This window comes from Oreochromis aureus, linkage group 6 (assembly GCF_013358895.1).
Source record: "Oreochromis aureus strain Israel breed Guangdong linkage group 6, ZZ_aureus, whole genome shotgun sequence".
Classification (NCBI taxonomy): Eukaryota; Metazoa; Chordata; class Actinopteri; order Cichliformes; family Cichlidae; genus Oreochromis; species Oreochromis aureus.
Window position 1 is genome coordinate 28,703,058 of NC_052947.1, and position 22,006 is coordinate 28,725,063.

The following is a 22,006-nucleotide window of genomic DNA, read 5'->3' on the forward strand; positions in this document are numbered from 1 at the left end:
AAAAAAAAAAAAGAGGATAAACACTAGTATAAAAACACCATAAATTGTACAAGGAATTTATCACTGCTTTTGCAAAATGTGTTTTGGCTGTGGATACAACTAAAATGGACAAATTACTTCTACCCCAAAAAAGAAACATTTAAATGTCAACAACTTGCCTGTTTTTCCTTCATGTCTGTGGTTTTTCTTTCTGGTGTCTGAAGATGGTTCTGCTCCGACTTTGAACATCCTTCTAATTTACCTAAGACGTCAAAAACAAAACAAATTAAAAAGACTTACCCTGCCATTTCCACATTGCTAGATGAAGGCATACAATTGGATTAGAGATTTTAACTGATCTCTTAATTTAGAAATAGAAAGTCAAGGCAAACCATTTCTGATGGGGTCAGAAGGCTCTTTGTCTGGGCTTGGCTGGGTTAGTCCTAGAGGAGAGGGGTGTGCTACCCCACTATAAGGAATGGGGGAGCCTCGATTTGGTGGCTGCAGCAGATTAAAGTTGTAAGCCATGGCTGCTGGATGACCCATGATGCGAGGGTCCACAGCAAAGCGATTCTGGTAACCTGGCCAGGGCAACTTAGGGAGAAGAAGAAAAAAAAAAATACATTTCAAAAACATTTTTTCCTGTGGTACACAGAAATCAGGCAGGGGAGCTATTGTTATTTTTAATACCATCACTGTGATCATGATAACTGATTAACTTATTTGAAAAAAGTTATTTTTATAGTAAGGACATACATTTACAGATATCAGCAGTGCGGTTTTACACTTTTCTAAAAGAAGCAAACAGTTTTATGGATTCTTTTTTAAAATACAATATTACACAGACACCACACGTGTAAACTTACATGCAGGGGCATGGGCATGACCATGTTTCCCCCATATACAGCTGGAACGTAGAGGATACTGGCACCTGTATGCGGATCTATCCTCTGCACAGGACTAGGTGACTTGCCCATACCAGCTGGTGTGCCACCCAAGGGTGGTGTGAATGCCCGAATAGGGTTCCCCATCAACACTGCTGGGTTTGGTTGGACTGCAAAGAGGAAAAAAGGGGGGCCACAGGTGTATTACTTTACTGTTATGACATCATTGTCGTCAGATTCAAAACAACTATAATAAGTAAATCTGTGGGAGCATTTCTTAAATAATATTCATTTTCAGGATTCCATAAGAGTACGTTATAAGTAAGTGATGGGGAGTTCATATTAATCTTGAGACAGGGCAGAGAGTCAGCTTTCGCATGCCTCCAAGCAGAAAATCCAAAATCCTACGTCGACTTGTTCTTAAGTTATCGAATTCATGCGATTTTCAGAAAACTTGATCTTGCCCCTTGAGATCAAAGTCACTTAGAATTTGTCCATGATTTTTAGCAGATACACACCTATGGTATCAATTTTAAGCTCCTATGTCACTTCATTCTTGAGTTATCACATTCACAAACTTGGATGCCTGTGTTGCCCACCTGCCCAGCAAGGTGAGAACAATACCCCATCAGCCTTTTATGGCTGAGACACGCAAGTCTGTAACACAGTCCTAAACTGTGTAACAGACTGGTTCTATGTACTTTTTCCCCTATAAACCAGTACATTTGAAAATAACAGATATTATATTTTAACATCAAAAATTTAATTTCGATTAAAGTGCTTAGTGGTAGATTAACTACTACTACAGAAAACTAAACATTTTGGTGATTACCAATACAGATAATTTAGGCCAGCTGTGTTGTCCTTTCATCTTTTGCTGTCCTTTGGCTCTTCACTAACCACAACTGACAATTAGTTTTGTGTTACTGTCTTTCTGTTTCCTTACTGTTCTGGTAAGATAATATTTAGAAAATGAAGAGCAGAAAGGCTATACTCACCATATCCTTCAGGTGGGAGATGCTCTGTGTGGTTTGCATGTTTACCCTGCAAGACAATCAGTAACAAAGGTTAAGAGTCTGAATGTGCCAAAAGAAAATTATTCTCATATCACGTTGGTAGGAAACAAACAGAATGAAGAATGAGAATTATTATTGCTATTATTATTTATTCTATTAAAAAGCATGAAGTATGTTCTTATTAAAAGCAAGAAAACACAACAACCCGTACTGAGCTTTTTCCACTGACTGGTTTTGTAGCGTGGGGTCTTTCACTGTGATATAATCAGTAATGCAATAGAAATAGTAGATGACTTTGGGTTAGCTTACTTAAAGCAGGAAGATGCTAACATCAATTCAGTGGGATTTGCTATGATGGTCTTAGATAGAGATGATATACAAGGAAAATGACTAGTCATCATAATACAAGGAAAACACTAAAGAAAAACATAAGCAATTTTGACAGATATAATAAAAATAACTGTATCATTCAGAACATTACAGAAGCTATGCTGAAATAACATTGTGAGAAGAGCAAAAGTGCCAACTGAAATATGGAGTTTAGCGCACACACAATCTGCCAAAGCCTTTTTCATTCAGTCTTGCTGTGTTAACCATAGAAAAGCCAATGTTTATGGATATTTATGGATCTCTAAAATATGTCCACACTTGTGTTGTAGCTAGGCTGCCAGCTTGCGCAGAGAAGCAGCTAAAGCAAACCATAATAAAACTACAGGAGAGATATCTAATATATTTATTCCACTCAAATGGTTTAACATGGCAATGGAATGTAAAATGCAGACTTGGCAGAACTGAGTCATATTACAACAGCACAGCAAATGTGAAAATTCTGCATAGAGTAGGCAGGATCCCTTTCTTAAAACCGACTAGAGTCTGACATGTGATAGCAAAGCAGCTTCTCCTGTCACGGCTTCATTGTGCATCATCAACTGAGCAACGCCAGACACTGGATTGAAACTGGTGCCTATAGTCTAGCAGGGCAGTTATTTGATCCAATCACAGATTCCCTGCTGCAAAATGTTCTCTGAAACTAAGTGTTAAACATGATATCTCGTACAATAATTTTCCCAGACTGCAGGAGTCTGCTGAGAATGAAAAGTGACCACTGATGAACATTTACTGGCTTCATCCAGAAGACTGAAATTAGATCATGTAACCTAATGTTCTCTTAGTTCTGACAAAAAGGCAAACAAAAAGTTTGTTAGCGTAAAGCTTCATTAGTGACAATAGCACAATCCATCTGTCAGTAAAGTGGCAGTGTGCTGTACCGTGAAATCCTAGGTATACAGAGAAAAAAAAAGGGTATAAAAGACAGACTGAAAAGGAGGAATTTTCCTAGAAATGTTCAACTTAAACATATTTTTAGTAAGGGAATTAACATGGGGCAAATTTTAGCACAACTATCAGTCTTGCACACTTGCAGAAAAACACCATCTGCATCAGAAAACAGCAATCTGAAGTCCAGCGAAGCATACAGTACGTATCTGGCAAAATGGATGCCCAACAATGCTTCAGTTTTAAATGATTGCAACCACAAACTTTACAGTCTTCTCTGCTCATTGATGCATGCTGATAAACATTAACCAAGAGTGTATTTTTTTTTCCAGACAATAATCAGACTGAGGAAATGTGGTCTGTAGCTTTTAGACTTGAATCCTAACACCAGAAATGCACAACAGTCAGGAAGTTAAGTTTTAGAAAAATACTGATCATCAGCAACGGATGTTAAAACGATGCAGTGAAGCAGTCAAATACAAGCCAACATCAGAGTCCACTGCAGGGCATACTCTCATTATGAAATAAATTAGAACGATATGTAGTGTGACACTGTGTACAAAGACACCAGAAAACAAGATTTGAACTTTTAATAAGCATCAAACTGTGCATGTAAACATATAGAATATTTAGCACATTCTGCATAATGGTGTAATTGTAAATGTTTATCTGCATATTTAGCATAGTTGTAAGTTACATAGTATGACTGTGCAAATAGAAGAAAAGTGTGTGAGTCTGTAAAGCTGGCTGCTACTGCGGAGCTCCAGCTCATTAGGCCCAGTGGGTGATGGCAGCAGGTTGTCAGCAGTGGTGATTTCGTTAACCTTTACCTCAGCGCAGACACAGAGGCGAGGCAGACATTTCATCCTGACCTAAACAATTAACAGATCTTCTGCCAAACAGGTAATGCTAATATTCTGTTGGTTTTTTTCCCTCCTTTGAAATGAAATGACTGATCATAAAATTATTTCCTGTGGCGAAAATTAAACTGAGTCATTTGTTCAGATATTTGATTTGCGCCCACATATGGAAAGCTTTTATAAGTTTTATTCTATAAAAGTAGGTAGCACTCAATTTATTTCTGATAATTTGATTCCATTTTGATAAACCAGTGCGTTCTTACGTAACGTGAATATTGGATTAGCATAAAAAATAAATAAATATTCTACACCATTTAAGGTTCTTCTTATGTAAATGGGTCCTAAAAACCTGTCAACACTCTGGGCCCTCTGAGACAAACAATAACACATATATAGTATAAACAATTAGCTTTAAAATATTACTATATACTGTATTATTAATATGACAATATATAACATAATATAAAAAAATATAATAAACAATAAACGTGATAAAATAATTAATTTTGCATCTATATTAGGTTGAAAATATTGAGAATATTCATTCTCAGTCCATCCATCCATCCATCCATCCTCATCCGCAGTCAGTAAGCAGAGAAGCCCAGACCTCCCTCATTCTCAGTCAGTGGAAGAAAAATCCAACTGAGCCAACTTTTCATTTTTGTAATTTAGTGTAAATATGAGTGTTTAACTGTCTTTATTGCTTTCTTTTGTTTAGTTTTTTTGGGAAACACCATCTTGCAGCCTACTTATGTTAAAGGTAGAGAGCCATAAATATGAGAGACAGCAATATGCAGAAGGTGATGGATGTCAATTTTCCACAAGCAAGGAAACCCCCCCCCCAAAAAACAAACAAATTATGCTTCTCAGCTCAAATTCAGTCCTCTTAGACTTTGCTCTGTTTACCATGTCAAATTTCTCCAATGCTTGATGAGGGTCACTGTGTTTCCAATGGCTGAGTTCAAAATCACTTCCAAGCAGGGAAGCGGGTTGTGTTACTATGACAATCAGCAGCTGCAGCATAAAAGTTTTATATTTCACCTCTCATCCGATGACAGGATGACAGGGGAAACATCTTCAAGAAACTTCACAGACTACCACAGGTTTAGTTAATGTGAATTCTGAATATTTCTTTATTGATAAAGTAACTCAATTATGAACTTATTTAACGGACATGACACATTGGTGAAATTTGATAGGTGTCTGCATTTTCCTAAAGTGTTACCATTTCAGCTGTGGGTATAATAACCATCAGCATTATCATTATTATTCAAAATACTTATGAAAAAAGGGAAATACAATATTTTTTCTTTCCATTTTGCCCTCCACACTGAAAAACACCTTACCTTAGGAGGTGACTGCTGCTGCTGCTGGGGGCCCTGCTTGTTGGAGGCTGGCTGTGCATGCTGAGAATGTGGATGATGGTGGGGATGGAGGGCCTGTGAAGACGAATGGTGTCCTTGCAGGGGCCTAAGGGCACGAGGGATGAACTCTGGGGCCAATGGGTTGAGGACATAGGTCTTTTTGAGCTCCAGGGCCTCCAGCTGAGCCTTAATCTGCTCGAAGGTGATGCCATGAAGGCTCGAGTTTTCATGGCAAATGGAAATAAAGTGCTCCCAGAATTTTCTGGAAGTGGGCAAAAACAAAAACAAAAACAAAAAATGTTGAAAATTTTCTTCCAGTATCTGGTATTGTTTCTTATTTGGATTGGGTGTTTAATGGATTATCATTTGAATTGTTTTGCCTGCCGGTGTTACAAATTACTCCTTGGGGGCTAAACATAAAAGATCACAACTATTTATAGCAAAGAGGCATGTGCACAGTGCAGAAAAACTAGAGGGAAGAAGGAAAACGAGGGAAAGGAAAAATCTTTCTAAAGCATTGTGTACTTTATTTAGAACACAATGCTTTCCATTGGTATGATTAAAACAAACAAACAACAGCTGTCTATAAAAGACGGCTAACAAACTAATAGAAAAACCCTAAACCTAAACCCTTGAACTGTGAGGAACCTGGTGGCGCTGTTATACTGTCGTTGGCATTTTGCTGGCATGGCTTGAGGCAACTTGTCACTTAATGTTAAGAGTCACTGTAAACCCCCCCAAAAACTTACTAAAAGCATTTTAAGCTGTTTTTTTCCTTTAATTTGTCACCTGACTTTAGTTCTCTTCTGTCCTGAAATGTGCAGTCAAAAGAATGTGGAGATATAAGACATTCACATTTCAAAAACAAACTTTTGCGCTGTAGTAGTAGCATTAGCAGTCAAGTAGGTGTCAACATTAGGATAAAATGGGACTGCTATGAGGGAAATGTTGGGCAGGCTATCGATTGTGTCCCAATCTGATTAAATGATGAGTAAATGACCCTTTAAAAGAAAAAATAGAAAAGGAAAATGGTACTTATGCTGCTGACTGTGCTTGGCAGACTGTATTTTTCCAACTCTCATTAGGAAGAAAGAAGTGCAGAGTTTTTGTTGCCGCTTGTGAACTGAGTGGCAATCAGAAAATATTTTTAAAACTATAACACCTTGCAGGTAGAGGCAATTATTTAACCTGTTCAGTTAATTAAAGGTATTTAATATTGAATAACAGCTTGGCCAGCTACTACACTGACTGAGACATTTTGTTTGCATAATAGCATAAACAGAACATAGGCAAAGACAAACTACAGCTGCTATGAAGACAGCTGCGGAGGTGGGTTAAAAAGATTCAAATAGTACAGAGAGGATCTGGCAGCTAGTAGTGACCCAATTATGGTTTATCAGAGTACGCCATTGCTCTCTATGTGGTGAAAAATAAGCAGATATTCACACGTGAACAAACCCGACACTTGATAACTTCTATGCACTTAATTTTTTAGACTATCAAACTATCTACCAAACGATCAACTCCTAAACCATTAATATAGTAGTTTTAATTAAACCTGAAACCTTGCATTTCAATCAAACCTCGGCAGTCTGATTTAAAATGCACTGTGCTGGTGTATAAAGACAAAATTATTCGTAACCAACAATATGAAAATATGAATTAGGCTGGTGAATTTACCTGCAACGCCCAACAGAACATAGCGCAATGGGATCTCCCACAACTGCAACCAAGGACTGGGCTCTGGTGATGGCTGTATTCAACAGCTTGTAGTTGGACAGGAAACCATAGTCAAGGTCCTCTGTCGAGTCCTCAACCAGCTGCTCTTTGCGCTTGATGGCCGTTTGCTTGTGCTTGCAGGTATGCCGTGTACGCACCGTGCTAAGGAACAGCACCCGGAACTGTTTACCTGCAAACATTTTTTTAAATAAAACATTTTTAAGCCCTCTAAAAAAAAGTGCTAAACTCAGAAATCTTAAGAACAGAGATCCTTGGAAAATTCTAAAAAGATTTATTTAAAAAGATGTGGTTAGCAATGTCAGACATAACAGTATGACAACAGAAAATATTACAAACAAAAAGTAACCCATTTGAAATCAAAATAATTATTAGAAGAAGATCTTAGGAACTTGCTATTCTCCATTTCAATTAAACTTTTCTCTTTCACTATCAAAAAAAAAAAACAGAAAAGGAGAAAAAAGGAAAAACTTAATAGTTTACAAGACCTTACCGAGAACAACCAACTACCAACAAAAAACTAAAGTTGTGGCCAAATGAATTTCTCCAGTAGCTGTGACATTTATTATATTACTGGAACCTGAATGAATGGTAATTGCCTTGTTTATAAATAAATTTTTACTAGTAAGTATTACTGCATTGCCTGTTGAAAGAAACTATAGAAAAGCATTACATATGTCTGTCAAATTCAACTACTAACCACTAACTAGAGTTTTTTTTCCGTGTCCATGTGTTTCATGTATGATTAATGAGGGAGCTAATGAGCTGTAGAAAGCAGCTGAATGTGATACAAATGAAAGCTGCATGAGACTGACACAGAAGAGAGACTTGAGGAAAAAAAGACTTATTGTATAATTCTGAATCTTCTTGATTTCATAATATAAAACACAATATGAATACATTCGACCTACACCCAAGATTGAAAGCATTTGTTTATTTTGTCTCCTTCTTTTTAAGCAACATCTCAAAGAGAAAAAAAAGGAGACAACCTTCACAGAATTAAGCATTTTGGGATTTATGCTCTGAACTTGTTTATATTGTTTGTCTTTTCGACTGCCTTACCATAGATATCTTTAATTACTATCATGTTTTGCACCTTGTTAACGTAGAATACTACCAAAGCCATCCTAAAATATCAGCTCATTAATTTAAGATATTTTCTTTTTACTCAGAGATGTATCACCTTAACACATGAGACATATTTGTTCCTCACCTTGGACATTGAGCACTCTTTCCACGCTGACCTCAGGCATTCTCTTCTTCCGTAGCTCAGCGCGAATGCGGAACACCTGGTCAGCATATGGTGACACCACCCCAATGCTGCCTTCATCCAGCTTCCCCCAGGCCACTGGCCACTTTTTGCGCAACTCCTCCACCCGTTCCACGATCTCAAATACCTTTGGAGAGGGAATCAAGACATTTGGATTTAGGGTCTTCTTTAAACAACTTTTTGAATAAAAATGGATTCCACTAACAAAATAAACATACATAACTGTTATAACATAACTAACTGTAAAAACTAAACAGAAGCTTGCAAAACAATTAATATTCATTTAAAAATACCATTTTAACATGAAGCATCAGTCCTGACAAATAAATAAATAATAAAAAGTAAAATGTAAAATAACTGGACTGAGCTATATTCTCCAACAGCATTTGTTCAGTTAGTTCAATATGAAATCGATTCAAGAAAATTTTTCTAGGTATGCCACATATCTCTCTAAAAGATTTACCTTCACGACTGATCTTTTCTACGACCACTCTAAGATGATGCTACCTGACAATACTGATCTGGACTCATGCCTAATGAAATGCTTAAAAATCTCCTTTTTAAAGGGAGCCCAACTACCATGGCTGAGGTGTGCCTTCTTGGTAAAACTATGATTATATACAATCCAAACTTTAATTTTAAGAAAACGAGACTCCAAAACAACAGAAAAGAAACCAAGCATTCACGATAAAACCATAACTGTGACAGCATTTTGAAGACCCCATGAAATGTGTATTTAAAAATTTTGTTTAAAAAAATAAAAAATAAAAATAAACTATTGGATAGATATTGCCACATCTTTAAGTTTAAAAATTCCTATAACTGGCAAGCTTTGATGGAAATAATTTTTGAGTTACAAATTTAGAATTAAGAATTCTGTTATTAAAGTTGAAGTGGTTGCTTTTTCAATTTCTGTTGAGTTTAGCCCTAAAGGTAGAGGCTTTGAACAGACTCTTGCACAACAAACATAAGACATAAGACGTAGGAGCGTATTCAATGCATACTATTTCACCATGGGTGCTGTATCAAACAAACAGGAGGTAATTAATGTAGCACTGATAACAAGAACAATCACTGCTTTAATTGCTTGGAGCATGACAATAAAGGCTTAGGGTCCACTGAAAACCTAAATAAGAACCCATCCAAAATTCGGACTCAGTAATTTGTGCTTCATGTGTTTTAATGTAGGTCTAAGTTGGTATCACATTTGAGTTTATGGGTTTAATCTTTAATCAGGAATAAAAGGCAATGTGCGCGACAAATTGCAATGATTTGCCAAAGCAAAGACTGGTAACAAATTTAATTTCTATGTAATTCAAATACAGAATGTTGAGTGTATAGGTCCACATCTAACAATCATGCATAATTATGTGTCTGTAAAAATCAGACACCAGGCTAAAGTGCGGTTTTCATTGCCAGAGACTACTCAATTTTTAGTTAATTTTGTATTGTATTGTATTGTATTATATTACTCTAACCAGCTAATGTTGGCAACTATACTGGTAAGAAACCATTGTTAAATACTGTTCCCCCCACCCCCAATTTCTTGATCTTTTATTTAGGCTATGTCCACACGTACCCGGGTATTTTTGAAAACGCAGATTTTTCTATGCGTTTGCACCTTTCGTCCACACGTAAACGGCGTTTTCGGTCACTGAAAACGGAGATTTCTAAAAACGCCTGCCAGGGTGGATATTTTCGAAAACTCCGTTTTTGCATTTACGTGTGGACGAGGAAAATGGAGAAAACGCAGCATCAAAGGTGTGCGCCTTTTTTGACGTCACATTGTGTGCCACGTTATTGTTTCGGTGAAATGAATTTCTACAATACTGTTACTGTTAATTGTACTCTCTGCAGTGTTTAAATGCTTACATAAACACACACAGTTACTGTCCCTCCACACATACGACTCGGTTCTGCTTCTATGCCCCATCTTTGTTTACTATTTCCCACCGAGGCTTCTAGACTTCTGATTGGCCAACATTTCTACACGGTTAGGAATATATCGCCACCTGTTGCTTTGGCATGTTCCTAGCAGCGTTTTCCTTCATTTCTGCGTTTACGTGTGGACGGGATTATTTTTTAAAACGAAAACGGAAAATCTCCGTTTTCAAAAATACCCGTGTACGTGTGGACGTAGCCTTAAACTAATTTTTATCTGTGAATCTTAGAGTTTTTACAAAGCGTCCTTTTGTTGTAAACATGCTTTTGCACAAAGCTCAGTTATGGCGCTCTGAGTTTAAATAGGTGGAGTTCAGGGGCCATAGTGAGTAGCAGTTTATATGTTTTAGAAGTGCTTAGAGTCCAATACACAGCGAGTATGATTATGCACATAAAACACAGGAAACTGGTTTGAATATGCTTTGGGTTGCATTTAGTACCAGTCCAGAGGGGGTCATTATGCCACTTATTTAAACACCTGGAGTTATTTAAACTGAACCACATTATTTCCATAAGATGTTTATAAGACCAAAAATATGTCTTGAAGGCTTTATATGTACATGTGCCCCAGCCATACCTCAGCATTGTTGTAGTAGGCAGTGCTATTCTTCTCCTGGACATCTTCTCCTCTTGCTGTGAAGAAGGTCAGAGGGTAGAAGTCCTTATGGGAGGGCTGCTTCCCACTTGCCATTAGCTTCCCATCATAGAACAATTCTGACGTGTAGCTTTAGGAAGGGAAGAAGAAAAGGAAAAATAAAAGGTGACATGAATATGGAGGACAATTGCTTGATCTTGGTAAAAAAAAAAATAATTTTTCATATATATATATGTTCACAAAAACTGATATTAACGGGAACCACATGTCCCGCATATTTGATTTACGCATTCCTTGAAATTAAGCTTTACTATAAGGATGGGTACTTGTTCACAAAGCTCACTTTTGTCATGATAGTCAAAATGTGTTTGGATGAAAATGGAGCAATATTGAAACTGTACTGTGCCCAATGACAATACAAAGATGTACAATGAAGATAACTTTGCACTTGCTTTCTAATTGTCTGCCACTAGTATTAATTTCTAAAGTGATCCAGGGAGGATGAAGTTGGCATGAGGCCGTTTGTGATTTTATAGAAGCAACAGAGTTAAGCCCAATAGAGAAGATGCCACTGCAGTGGAAACCTAAACTCTCTATGATCAAAGCAGGATCACTGGCAGGCAAACCATGGTTAAACCAAGATTACATTTACCTAAATGTGATCATCTACACATGTAGCTGTTTATGAGGTCCAATTTGAACAGTGAAGGAAAGCCATAATGGATGAAGACTGCTAAACCAAAGATCTGTAACTGAAAAAGGGTGGTAAAATGGACCAGGCCCAGAACATGGGAACATGTAACTACGCTGCCCAAAATTGAGTCTCAAAAAGTGCGGGTGCAGTCTCTGTCAGTGGTTATGACTGTGTTGTAGAGCAGAAACTGACCAGTAGATCAGCTAACATAAATCTTAAGTTAAACTATTATGGGATAATAAACAAGTACAACAAGAAGAAGTAAAGAGCTAAGTGGTCTGAATCCCAGATACACACATGTGGGCACAAGTTGGTCCTAGAATTCTTTCTACTGAATTGCTTTCAGATAAATGACGCCACCCCACCGTGCACCTGTGGAGTGATGTGTCTGTGTATAGACACAGCCAAAAGGCATGGCTTAGACAGTTATTCCTTTTTTCCTTTAAGCTATAATATCATGGATATCATGATGTATTATGCTTAATAAGATGAATGAGGCACTATTCTGGCAACATACAACACTAAGCAGCAGACCTACCAATGGTAACAAATGGTAGCAGAGCAGGTTTATTTGCTGTAATGACGTCAGGCAGCAAGCCAAAAATAAATAAATAACTGTGTGCCTGTGTTGAGATGGGGGTAGCAGTTCATTTTTAAGGTGTTACAGTATCACAACAGCAAGAAAAGATTGCAAGAATTTTGGTTATGGAGTTCCAGAAATGAGTTATTTTTCCATTTTGATGGCAGCCAAGAGAGTAATTAAGGTTGCAAAGGACAAATCATTTTTACTCCAAGATGCAGCCACAGCAGGAGGACATGGCAATGGAGACAGATCACCAGCATGGCTTTGGAGAGCTTAAGACTGAGCCAGCTAGCAGGTGAGTTGGTTCCCTGAGCAGCAACACAGCTGTCTAGTTATCTACCTGATGTCTAACATAGTCCCTTTGGATTGAGGCACAAACTTTTCGACTGGCCAAAGCCATAATGTCTCAGTAATTAGCAAAAAATCATCAGGTCCGTTTAACTGAGAAATTGCAGCATAAGTCAGCTTGTGTCTGACATATATTCACTCAGTACAGCTTAGGACCCCATCCCTCTCAACCTCTTCAGACAGTACTCCAGACAAGGCAGCAAGGGAAAGCAGGCACTTACTTGATGATAGCTTCATGGGAGCGGTAGTTCTCACACAGGAGAATACGACAGGGGAATTCAGGGGGGTAGTGCTCATACAGTCGATCCAGCAGGGACACGTGTAGGTTGCGCTCCCGTGCAAACTCGCTGTACACAAATGGACTGAGCTGGAAATCAAGGAGAGGATGAAACGAAAAAAAAAAAAGATGATGTAGTAGTGAAGGAAAGCTATGTTAGTTTTAAAATTACACCCAAGATACTTCACGTTTCCCCGTCATTATTTTTCCTCTTTAATAAAGTCCACCAAAGCTTTTCCATGCTGACCAAATATCTAAATAAATCATTGGTTATTGCCAAGTGACATTTTACTGTTGACAGTAAGTAAAATTGTATACAGTGTTTGACTGTAATGTAAAATAATAATGATGATAACTTTCTGTAGTGATCTATACAGGACAGAAAAGTCGACAGAAGAAACCTGAGAGTGACTGTGAAAGAAACATATGGATGCATTGGTGGACACTGTGCCTTAATACTGTTTTTCTTTCCTGCAAGAAATAGAGAGATCAAGTAATTTAAGCACAACTCATGCTGCATCTTCATCCACTTCACTACCGGTAATCCTGTGCACCGTCTTAAAACCAGCAGACGAGGAAATTAGGTTTTAATTCCTTGTGTTGGCTTAGAAAGCTTGACTGAGATGAGTTTATATTTTGTTGTTTGTGGTTGAAGTGGTCTCTAAAACCACAGAGCCACAGTAGCTGCTGTCTGTTCCTTTGTATTCTGAAGTAGGTCAGATAAGAACCTAATAATAAGCAAAGTACAAAATGGTATTACTATTCCTTGATGTCCCAACTACCATCTGTAGTTTGTTCCATCTCCCTAAGTGTTTTGACTTTGGGCTAAAGAAAAACTTCTTCAAGCATTTGAGACCCCAAGACACTATAATGTACATGTTGTTATTGTATAGCAATTCACAAAGCAGTGTAGATACACTTAGTCTTTAAAAAGGGCCACTTTTGAAGCTTCTACAAGTTCAAAGTTGAATTCTATCTGACATTTCGTTACTGCCTTTGTTTACCTGCATGTGGTCTCCGGCCAGCACGATGCGGGTTGTCTTGCTAGCTAGAGCAAAAGGCATGATGGTTTCACACTCCATGGCCTGGGCCGCTTCATCCAATAGGATATGAGTGAACAAACCTATCAAAACAGAGAAGACACAAATATCTATTCACCTGTACATATATTACAATTTCACTGCTTTAAAATTGCTCTTTATTCCCACTTGTATTACGATACACTTTTCTAATAAGAGCATAAAGGTGAAGAACTTGCAGCATTGACTTGCAGTAACCTTTCTCGTTGAGTGGAAAAGTGGACACACATCAAGTCAGCAAAAAGCCCCAAAGCAAAACTGAGCAATTGTAGCTTTTCCTTCGTTTATCATGTCTGTGAAGCAGCTAATTTTGATATGCTAATTAATCAAATAAATAGTTTAGAGTTTTCACTGTCAACAGTTCTAGGCTAATGATGATCCTAAATAAAACGTTTATCTTTAGTTTTCTGTTGTTTGTAATGTTGACTCCATTAATTATTAATTTAAAAAAATCTTACATCAATAAAATGGTGCAAATGAAATGTTTAAGCCTTTCCAAGTAACATTTGTCATACAGAAACAACTGAAACATTCATGCTCTACTACCAAACAGTTAAAAAAAAAAAAAAAATCTCTCTCACACACTCTTCATTGGTGTCCTTTATATATATATATATTTTTTTCTCCCATTGTTTTAACCAGTCTTACAACTTAAAGGCAGGGTTCTGTGCACATAAAAATGACTGAACAGTAGTCTAACCCTGCCTTAAAAAGCTCTAACAGAGGTCGGCAGAATGAGGGGAGGGGGATAAAACAGCATGGCAAATGAGTGCTGGAACAAGGAGCAAGGAAGAGAGGCTGAAAAACAACCAGCAAATATCCTCTAAAGCTACACTATTTCCACAGAAAAGGACATGCAGATATGAAATTTGACAGTTGGAAATAAAAAATAAACTGACAAAAAAGTAAACAAACAACAACAAAGAAAAAGGGCCTGGCAAGAAAAGAGGTGGAGCAGTTTAATTTGAAGCAACATTCAATCCTTAGTATCAGCCTTTGAAAATGCAAAAAGCCTGCAAAATATGTTTTGCAGGCTTTCTTTCCCCCTAACTACAAAGCCTGAAACCAGTGTTATCGCCTTTAACTCTGTATGCACTTCAATGAAGCATAGGCTGGCACTGTTCCCCTGCAGTGATCCTGATAAAATGGTAAACATTTTGATACAGCCCATGCACTGCACACAGAATATGAATAAGTAGGTTTATACAAAGTATAACTGAGAAATGGCCCATCAGAAATATTAATTCTATATCTTGTAATGTAAAAGAGTTATTTTCAGTTAATAAGGGAAAAAATGCTTGTTGCAGAAGTCACAAATATTCTAAATATCTACATGTAACTGTGCATTAAACAATACGCATAAATAGTCTCTGGCTTGGCTTTTCAATATTTAAATTTTAATTTAAAATATGAATTTGGATGAATCATAGCAAAGTTTCAGTGTTTCACTATACAGAGAGCAAAGAAATGTTAGTGAAAACAACTTTAGAAAGTGTTGTTTAATTTTCATTTTCCTTGAAATTTTCCTCTTATTTGCTATAAACTGACTGTGCGCAGGAGTCCTACAACATCATGTGCACATGCACTTAAGAGTTTATCAAGCAGTGGAGGGAAATTTAATTATGATAGCGTGCTGATTACCATAACAGGTGAAATTAAAAGCATGTATAAGACAAAAACATTGGCTGTTTGTCCAGTTATAAAACCAAAAAAGGGACAAAAAAGCCTTAAGATTAATAATGTCCTTATTATACACTCAATATCTTGCTATGCAAAGAGCAAACATATTAGAATAATAAATATAAAGTTATGTGTTAAAAGCATGTCAATCCACATGGACACACAATAGCCTTAATACTCAAAAATGAGAACATTTTCTCAGGCAAAAAAGTAGAGATTGGTTGCGGTGTGAGAGGAAAGAAAAGATAGTCTTTATGAGCATCAGATGGTCAGAAGCACAAATGAATTTATATGGTGCTTACCACTGTACTTTGGAAATGCCTCAGAGAAATTATTCACAAATTCATTTGTTGCCGCCATCCGTCTCTGGGCTAATAACTGAAGTTTTTGAATTTGCACAAAACAGTAGTAAGGGAAAGGAGGAGAGTAGGGTAATAAGGAGAGGTGAAAGAGATCAGAGGCACAGTGCTGCAGAAATGATTTGGTAGAGAGATTACTCTTCAATAATAAATGACAATTTCTTCTACTCACACGCCCAGTCTTGCACATTCTCCCTTTTAGTCTTTTTTGGCTCTTTTCACACTGAAAAAGTGATTTGAAAAGTGTGCAAGTGTGAAAGGGTCTTGGGAGTGCATAACTAAACCTACAACACAAGCTTTGTAACGAAGCTCTGAAAGCTGTGTGGAACTCTCCCATCAGATGAACAGTTTCTGATCATCTACTTGAATGTGGTGTGGCATGGTGTGATCTCAAGGAAGGGGAAACAGCATTTCTTGACATCCATAAACTGTAGACTTCAGTCAGTCATTAAATGCAAAGGCTTTTTCAACCAATTACTCAAATGACCCCTATATTTAAAATTATGCTAGATTGTCCGATCGTTTTTTTGCATCTGAAACTTGAGGAATGTGTATAAATAATAGTTGTAATTGCTGAATGGTTAATGCAATACTTTTGTTAAATGTCTGCCCTTAAGCACATCAGTGGTTTGATTTAAAATCCACTTGGGTGGTGGATTTTAAATAACAGAAGGAAAGTTGCAAGAAAAAGAAATACAAATCCAACTTCACAGTTAGTTATGGGCCTAACTGTATATAGAAGTTTGCACAGTAGAGAAAGGTAATGCATCCAGGCAAAAACATGCTGTGAGAGCTGCACAAATTAGTAGAAGCAAAGAATGTCTGTTTTTGCTGGGAAATGGATTTTTGCATATCATAATAACAAGAATTTATCAAGATATATAAAGGCCTACTAAACAATACATGCAATGTCTACATGCCAGATCCCATATCTAGACCATGAAAAAAAAGAGCAAAGTCATCAAGTCAAACATAAAAGCCTAAACATCATCTTTTGGGGGACCTGTGTTTTGGGTGGGAGATTTGTTATCGCTACTTAGAAGACTTGCTGGCTCCCAAGTGTCTCGTTTCCTGGAGATTTTCATCACCATCAACCAACAGGAGAACAGGACAGATGAAACGTGGGGAGGAGGGCTAATGATGTAAAGTACATTAGAAACAGGCAGATGGTGTTTCCAAGCAACCGACAAAGCCCCCTCCGCTGACACATTAGTGTCGGTTATTAGCCTGCACTGACAAATTGGTTTGTTTTCCATGTCTTTTACATAACTTAAATGAATTCCAACCCTCTATAAATGGTGGGCCCCTGCCAGCACCGGTTGTCAGAGTCAGTGGGGATGACCAAAGAACAGGAAATGAGAGCGACTGTGTTCTGTTTGAATACATTTATAAGCCTTTAAAAATTTGTGAACACAGATGCTCACGTGCTGTAAGACATTTTAGAACATACTAGAAAACTCATTTATTAAATTGCTGAAATTATGGTTTAACCATTCTGGGAATATGGTGCAATTTTTTGTTGTTGTTGTTCTTCTACTGTTTCTCAGCCTCAATTATTTAATCAGCAATGCAAAAAACAAGAACAATCCTGAGTTAAATTAAGTCCCATCTCACACACAAATGACACTTCAGCATCCATTCAGCATGTATGCCTGATATATAATGTGCCAGCTACTCTGGCTGGCAAGTTTAATCCAAGTGCAAATACTGGTATGCCAAATAAAAGCTGCTGAGAACAATGGCTGCCTGCATCAACCAATAGGTCAGCGTGACTTAATGGTTTTGGTTTTGTTTTTTTTGTTTTCATCCGACTTACCAGGCTCCAAGTCAAGCTGGCAGAGGTACTGGGAGGTGCTGAGGGTGACCACCACCACGCGGTGCCTGAGGATGTCCTCCCTTGTGGGCATCTGGAAAGTGACCTGTGTGTTGGAGATGAGACAGTACTGCTGGACCACTGGGTGGACCGTCTTCACCCAGCGGTTCCTGAAGTATACCCTGGAGTGAGCAAAGAAAGCAGAAAGATCAAGAGTTACAACCACAAAAAGCAAATACTCAAGTCTCAGTGTGAATGAAACATTGTTAATTTTCGTTTAATTTTATATGTTTTGTCTCACTTAAAAGCAGATGCAAATGCTTGTAAAAATGCATGACTGCACATGATATCTGATGTGCACCTCAAACTGAGCGCAATCTTATCCACACAGAAGGCCGCCAAGACCAGACCTTTTGGACATACTTCTTGCAGTGGTGCACTTTCAACTCTGCCCCTAAATATTCAAACAACTTCTGTATTGACTGAGTTCACTTAAAGCAGACAAGTGGACCCGAGAGGAGTAGATTCCAATGATTATGGAGGAATTACACTGGAAGCTCTAGAAATCAGACCGACTGCTCATGTGAAACAAGTCATTTGATTGCCCATATGGTCTCCAGGCTTGTGTGTGAAAACACAAACACACAGCTGTCACATTAACCCCAGCCTGGTCAAGGAACACATTGATTCCCTGTCCTTAGTGACTTCTGGCACTGCTGAAATGTGATTAGAAGTCAATGATGCAGTATAAGGAAGCTGTCAGTATCTTCGAGTGTATATCTGTTGCCTTAAGGAGTAGTTCTAAAAGCCAGAATGTTCATGAGATCACATCCCTCAAGTCAACAAATGTCTGCTTGTTACCACTGCAGGGCAACAAAAAAAACAAACAAACAAAAAAACCAACCCACGTACATGGATGTATAACTCTGACTCGTTGTGCCCAATAACATTCATTTAGTTAATGTCTAGTTGAGTTTTAGATTGATGCTATCCAGCTTGAATGGTCTTTGCTGACATATAGGGCAAAATCTGAGCAAAAGGTAGAAATACCAGACATTTTAGAAACAAATATCACTTCTTAAAAAACCACAAAACAAAACAAAACAAAACAAAAAACAAAAACACCCAACCCAAAGTATGTAAACTACAGAGATGTGTAATACATTACTAAAACTGTTTTTATTAATTTACTAAGAAGATGAACACCTGAACCTGACAGGTTTTTCTCAGCATCTACAAACACTAGCTTATGTGGTATTATTTTACAACATAAAAATGCAAAGAGACTTCAAACACTTTAAAATCCAATATATAATGCTTCCCCCGGGGCACTACAGCACATTTTATCTACTGTACATACTACATGCTACGAAACAAAACGAGAAGCTTGTTTTGCCCCTCAGCCATCTCTTGTTCCGTAGGCGAGTGCGTTTCTTTACCTGAGAGGTCTGGCATGCTGATTGCCTGCTTCAAAATAAGGATGAAGGTAGTCCTTAATGTAAAGGTCAGCTGCACTGTTGGAGTGGGTGCAGATCAGGACCCTGTAGAGACAAAAGACAAACAACTGTAGGCATGAATCATCATACGCAGTTGCTAAAACACTGTATCGGTATCTGCCAAAACCAGCAGCAAGAATAAATCGTCACCAGGGTACAGTGGCACATAAACTACCTTAAGAAATGGTTTCACTTCATAAGTTTTTAAATAAAAAGTTTATAATGAAGTTGCATGAGGGTTTTTTTTGTAACAAAACAGTGGTTGTGAATCCTATCAGTTCATTTTGATTAATAGCACTTGGCTTGACTGGATTGATCGATATACATTTCCCAAAAACATAGTATAACATTATTTTGTATATCTATACCTTATCTATAATATTTCATGATTACACTGCATTCACTAAAGCTATACAAATACAGAAATATAAGGAATAAAGAAAAAGGATTTATTTAATCTCTATACCATGCCAGTTTTCTGTAGAAACATTAAAAAGTAAACTGATATTAGTATCCAGGACAGCAAACCCAGAGCTGTTCACCCTGACAGCAGTAACAACTCCTGTTCACAATTATACTTTTAAACATTCATGTAGCATCACAGCTAAAGATGTACAGAGAAAGCTTCTGATATTAAATACAGTAATTCACATCTTGAGCACACCTGACCAGGGTCTATATACGGTCTTGTTAACAATTTTAAAAGTATGGTGAGCCAGAAGCACTAATCCGGGTGCTCACCTCCCCTTGTCATGGCTTTTAAAATATCTATAATTCATCTTAACCATAGAATATTAAATGTATTCAGAGTGAATTGAGAAATGAATATTACATTGCTACACATTTTCCAAGGCTGTTTTCTCTCTTACATTACACATACACATCCTGGTCTTCCTTATTAAAAACCAAAATGGTAACTTTTGTTAGGGGACACTGTCCGAGATATTACATTCATTTTTCATAAAGACCAGGGAACCATTTATGTGCTTGTGCTACATCGGTTTGCTTCTAACACGGGAAATTGCAAAATTTCCTGTGGGTATCTACACAGTGAGGGAGCTTACTAATGATGAAAAATGCCAATGGAAGAAAATCATACACTGTTTTGTTGTTATACAACACTGTGTGGGCCACTGAAGTGACATAGCTTGATTGATCACATTATAGTTGGCACGGACTTCCATTCTGGCCCTGAAAATGTGTTGCAATCAGACTAACCATGTGCATCAACCACACATTGACACAAATTCATCCAAATGACCAGCAGAGTTTGCCTTCAAGTGATATGGCCAAGACAATACAAACCATAGACAACTACACAGCACAACACAGGCTCCAACACACGCACAGACACACACCACAGCTTGACACTTTATAGCACTGTGATTTCTCAACTTTAAAAAGGTCAAACCCAAGGCAGTGACTGCCACTGAAACGAAAACGGAGGCCACTGCACAGCCCAGCCCCAGGATACATCTGTCATTTCTTTTGACTGAGCTCCCCTACTATTTAATGCATTTATAAGTGATATTAACTTGATTCACATCCGCATTTCCCTTTTAAATTTCCCTATAAATACCTCATTGACACTTTATGATACATAGCAGGGAGTATCAGTAATCTGCAAAAACGACTGCTTGTGAGATCAAGGCTGCTAATTATATTTCTATGATGGTGATTGAAACCATTTATTTGTAATATTTCAATAATGTTTATCAAGTTTGTCTTTTATCCAGTGATGAAGCAGAGGAAACTTACTCAATGACAAATGTTAAACAAAGATTAAACGTAAGATGTAGGGAAAAAAAGATCTCATACTTCATTGTTAAAACATCATTTAGTTTGGACATTTTGTAAATGACACCAGTGCCTGCTTTTATAAATTGCTCTGCTGTACTGAACACAAAAAAGATATTTTATTCATTTGTATATTCATTTAGCTGTGCCTTTAATTATGCACCATTCATCTTAGGTTAATTTTACCCACAGATGTGATAGTATTTCTATAATTTCACAGTGAAAGTGGAGTAAAAATACAGTCCTGTTGTGTTATTCAAATTATAGCCTGCTTATCTTAGCTTTCCATCATCTGGTGGTTACTGCTGGTATGGCAACCAATGTAATACCTGTTATTAGTCATGAATTATTTAGCTAATGTAACTCAAATGTTATTGAAAACTAGCGACTATCTACTTGGCACTTCACAACTACAGGTTGAAACAAAAAAAGTGCTCCATCTATCATTGTAAACATTACATTTAGAAGATTTCATAAACATTCATTCACAATTACAAAAGAAGCTGATATTATATCAGTGATCTGGGGTGGGCGGAATCCTATCTGTTAAAAATGATTCAATGTATCTTGAAAAATCAACATGTAAACAAACAGAAAAGAAGATAAAACAATCACAAACCTGCTGTGGTCTTGGCGGAGGATGTGCTTTACAGCCTGTGCCAGGGTGAAGGTCTTGCCGGTACCATAGGGCCCAATGATAAGAATGGGGGGCAAAGGGATAGAGACGGGTGTGGTGATGGCCAGGATGGCCTCTTTCTGTTTGGCATTCAGACGAGGATCCAACTGCTCATCCCACTGCCTGAGGGCGGAAAGAGGATGGAGGCATTGTTTGATGACTAAATCAACTGTTATAAAAATTTCAAACTCAAGCATTCAAGTAAAATACAGCATTATAAACAAAGATTTCTTGTGAATATAAAAAGGCAGTACGCCTGTGTAATTATTTTGTCTATGTCCCA

General features: G+C 37.5%; 1 protein-coding gene across 1 annotated transcript in view; it reads right to left on the bottom strand.

The window, feature by feature from the left end:
• helz (helicase with zinc finger) overlaps window positions 1-22,006 on the bottom strand; it is a 52,455-nt gene that overhangs the window by 7,694 nt on the left and 22,755 nt on the right. The window contains exons 16-28 of the mRNA XM_031729010.2: window positions 21,667-21,846; window positions 19,194-19,295; window positions 17,758-17,936; window positions 13,828-13,946; window positions 12,768-12,913; window positions 10,904-11,051; window positions 8,329-8,512; window positions 7,059-7,287; window positions 5,361-5,640; window positions 1,862-1,907; window positions 846-1,033; window positions 372-573; window positions 159-241 (exon numbers count right to left, since the gene is read on the bottom strand). Of these exons, the coding sequence (XP_031584870.2) occupies window positions 159-241; window positions 372-573; window positions 846-1,033; window positions 1,862-1,907; window positions 5,361-5,640; window positions 7,059-7,287; window positions 8,329-8,512; window positions 10,904-11,051; window positions 12,768-12,913; window positions 13,828-13,946; window positions 17,758-17,936; window positions 19,194-19,295; window positions 21,667-21,846 (2,086 nt within the window). The remainder of the gene's footprint in view (window positions 1-158; window positions 242-371; window positions 574-845; window positions 1,034-1,861; window positions 1,908-5,360; window positions 5,641-7,058; window positions 7,288-8,328; window positions 8,513-10,903; window positions 11,052-12,767; window positions 12,914-13,827; window positions 13,947-17,757; window positions 17,937-19,193; window positions 19,296-21,666; window positions 21,847-22,006) is intronic.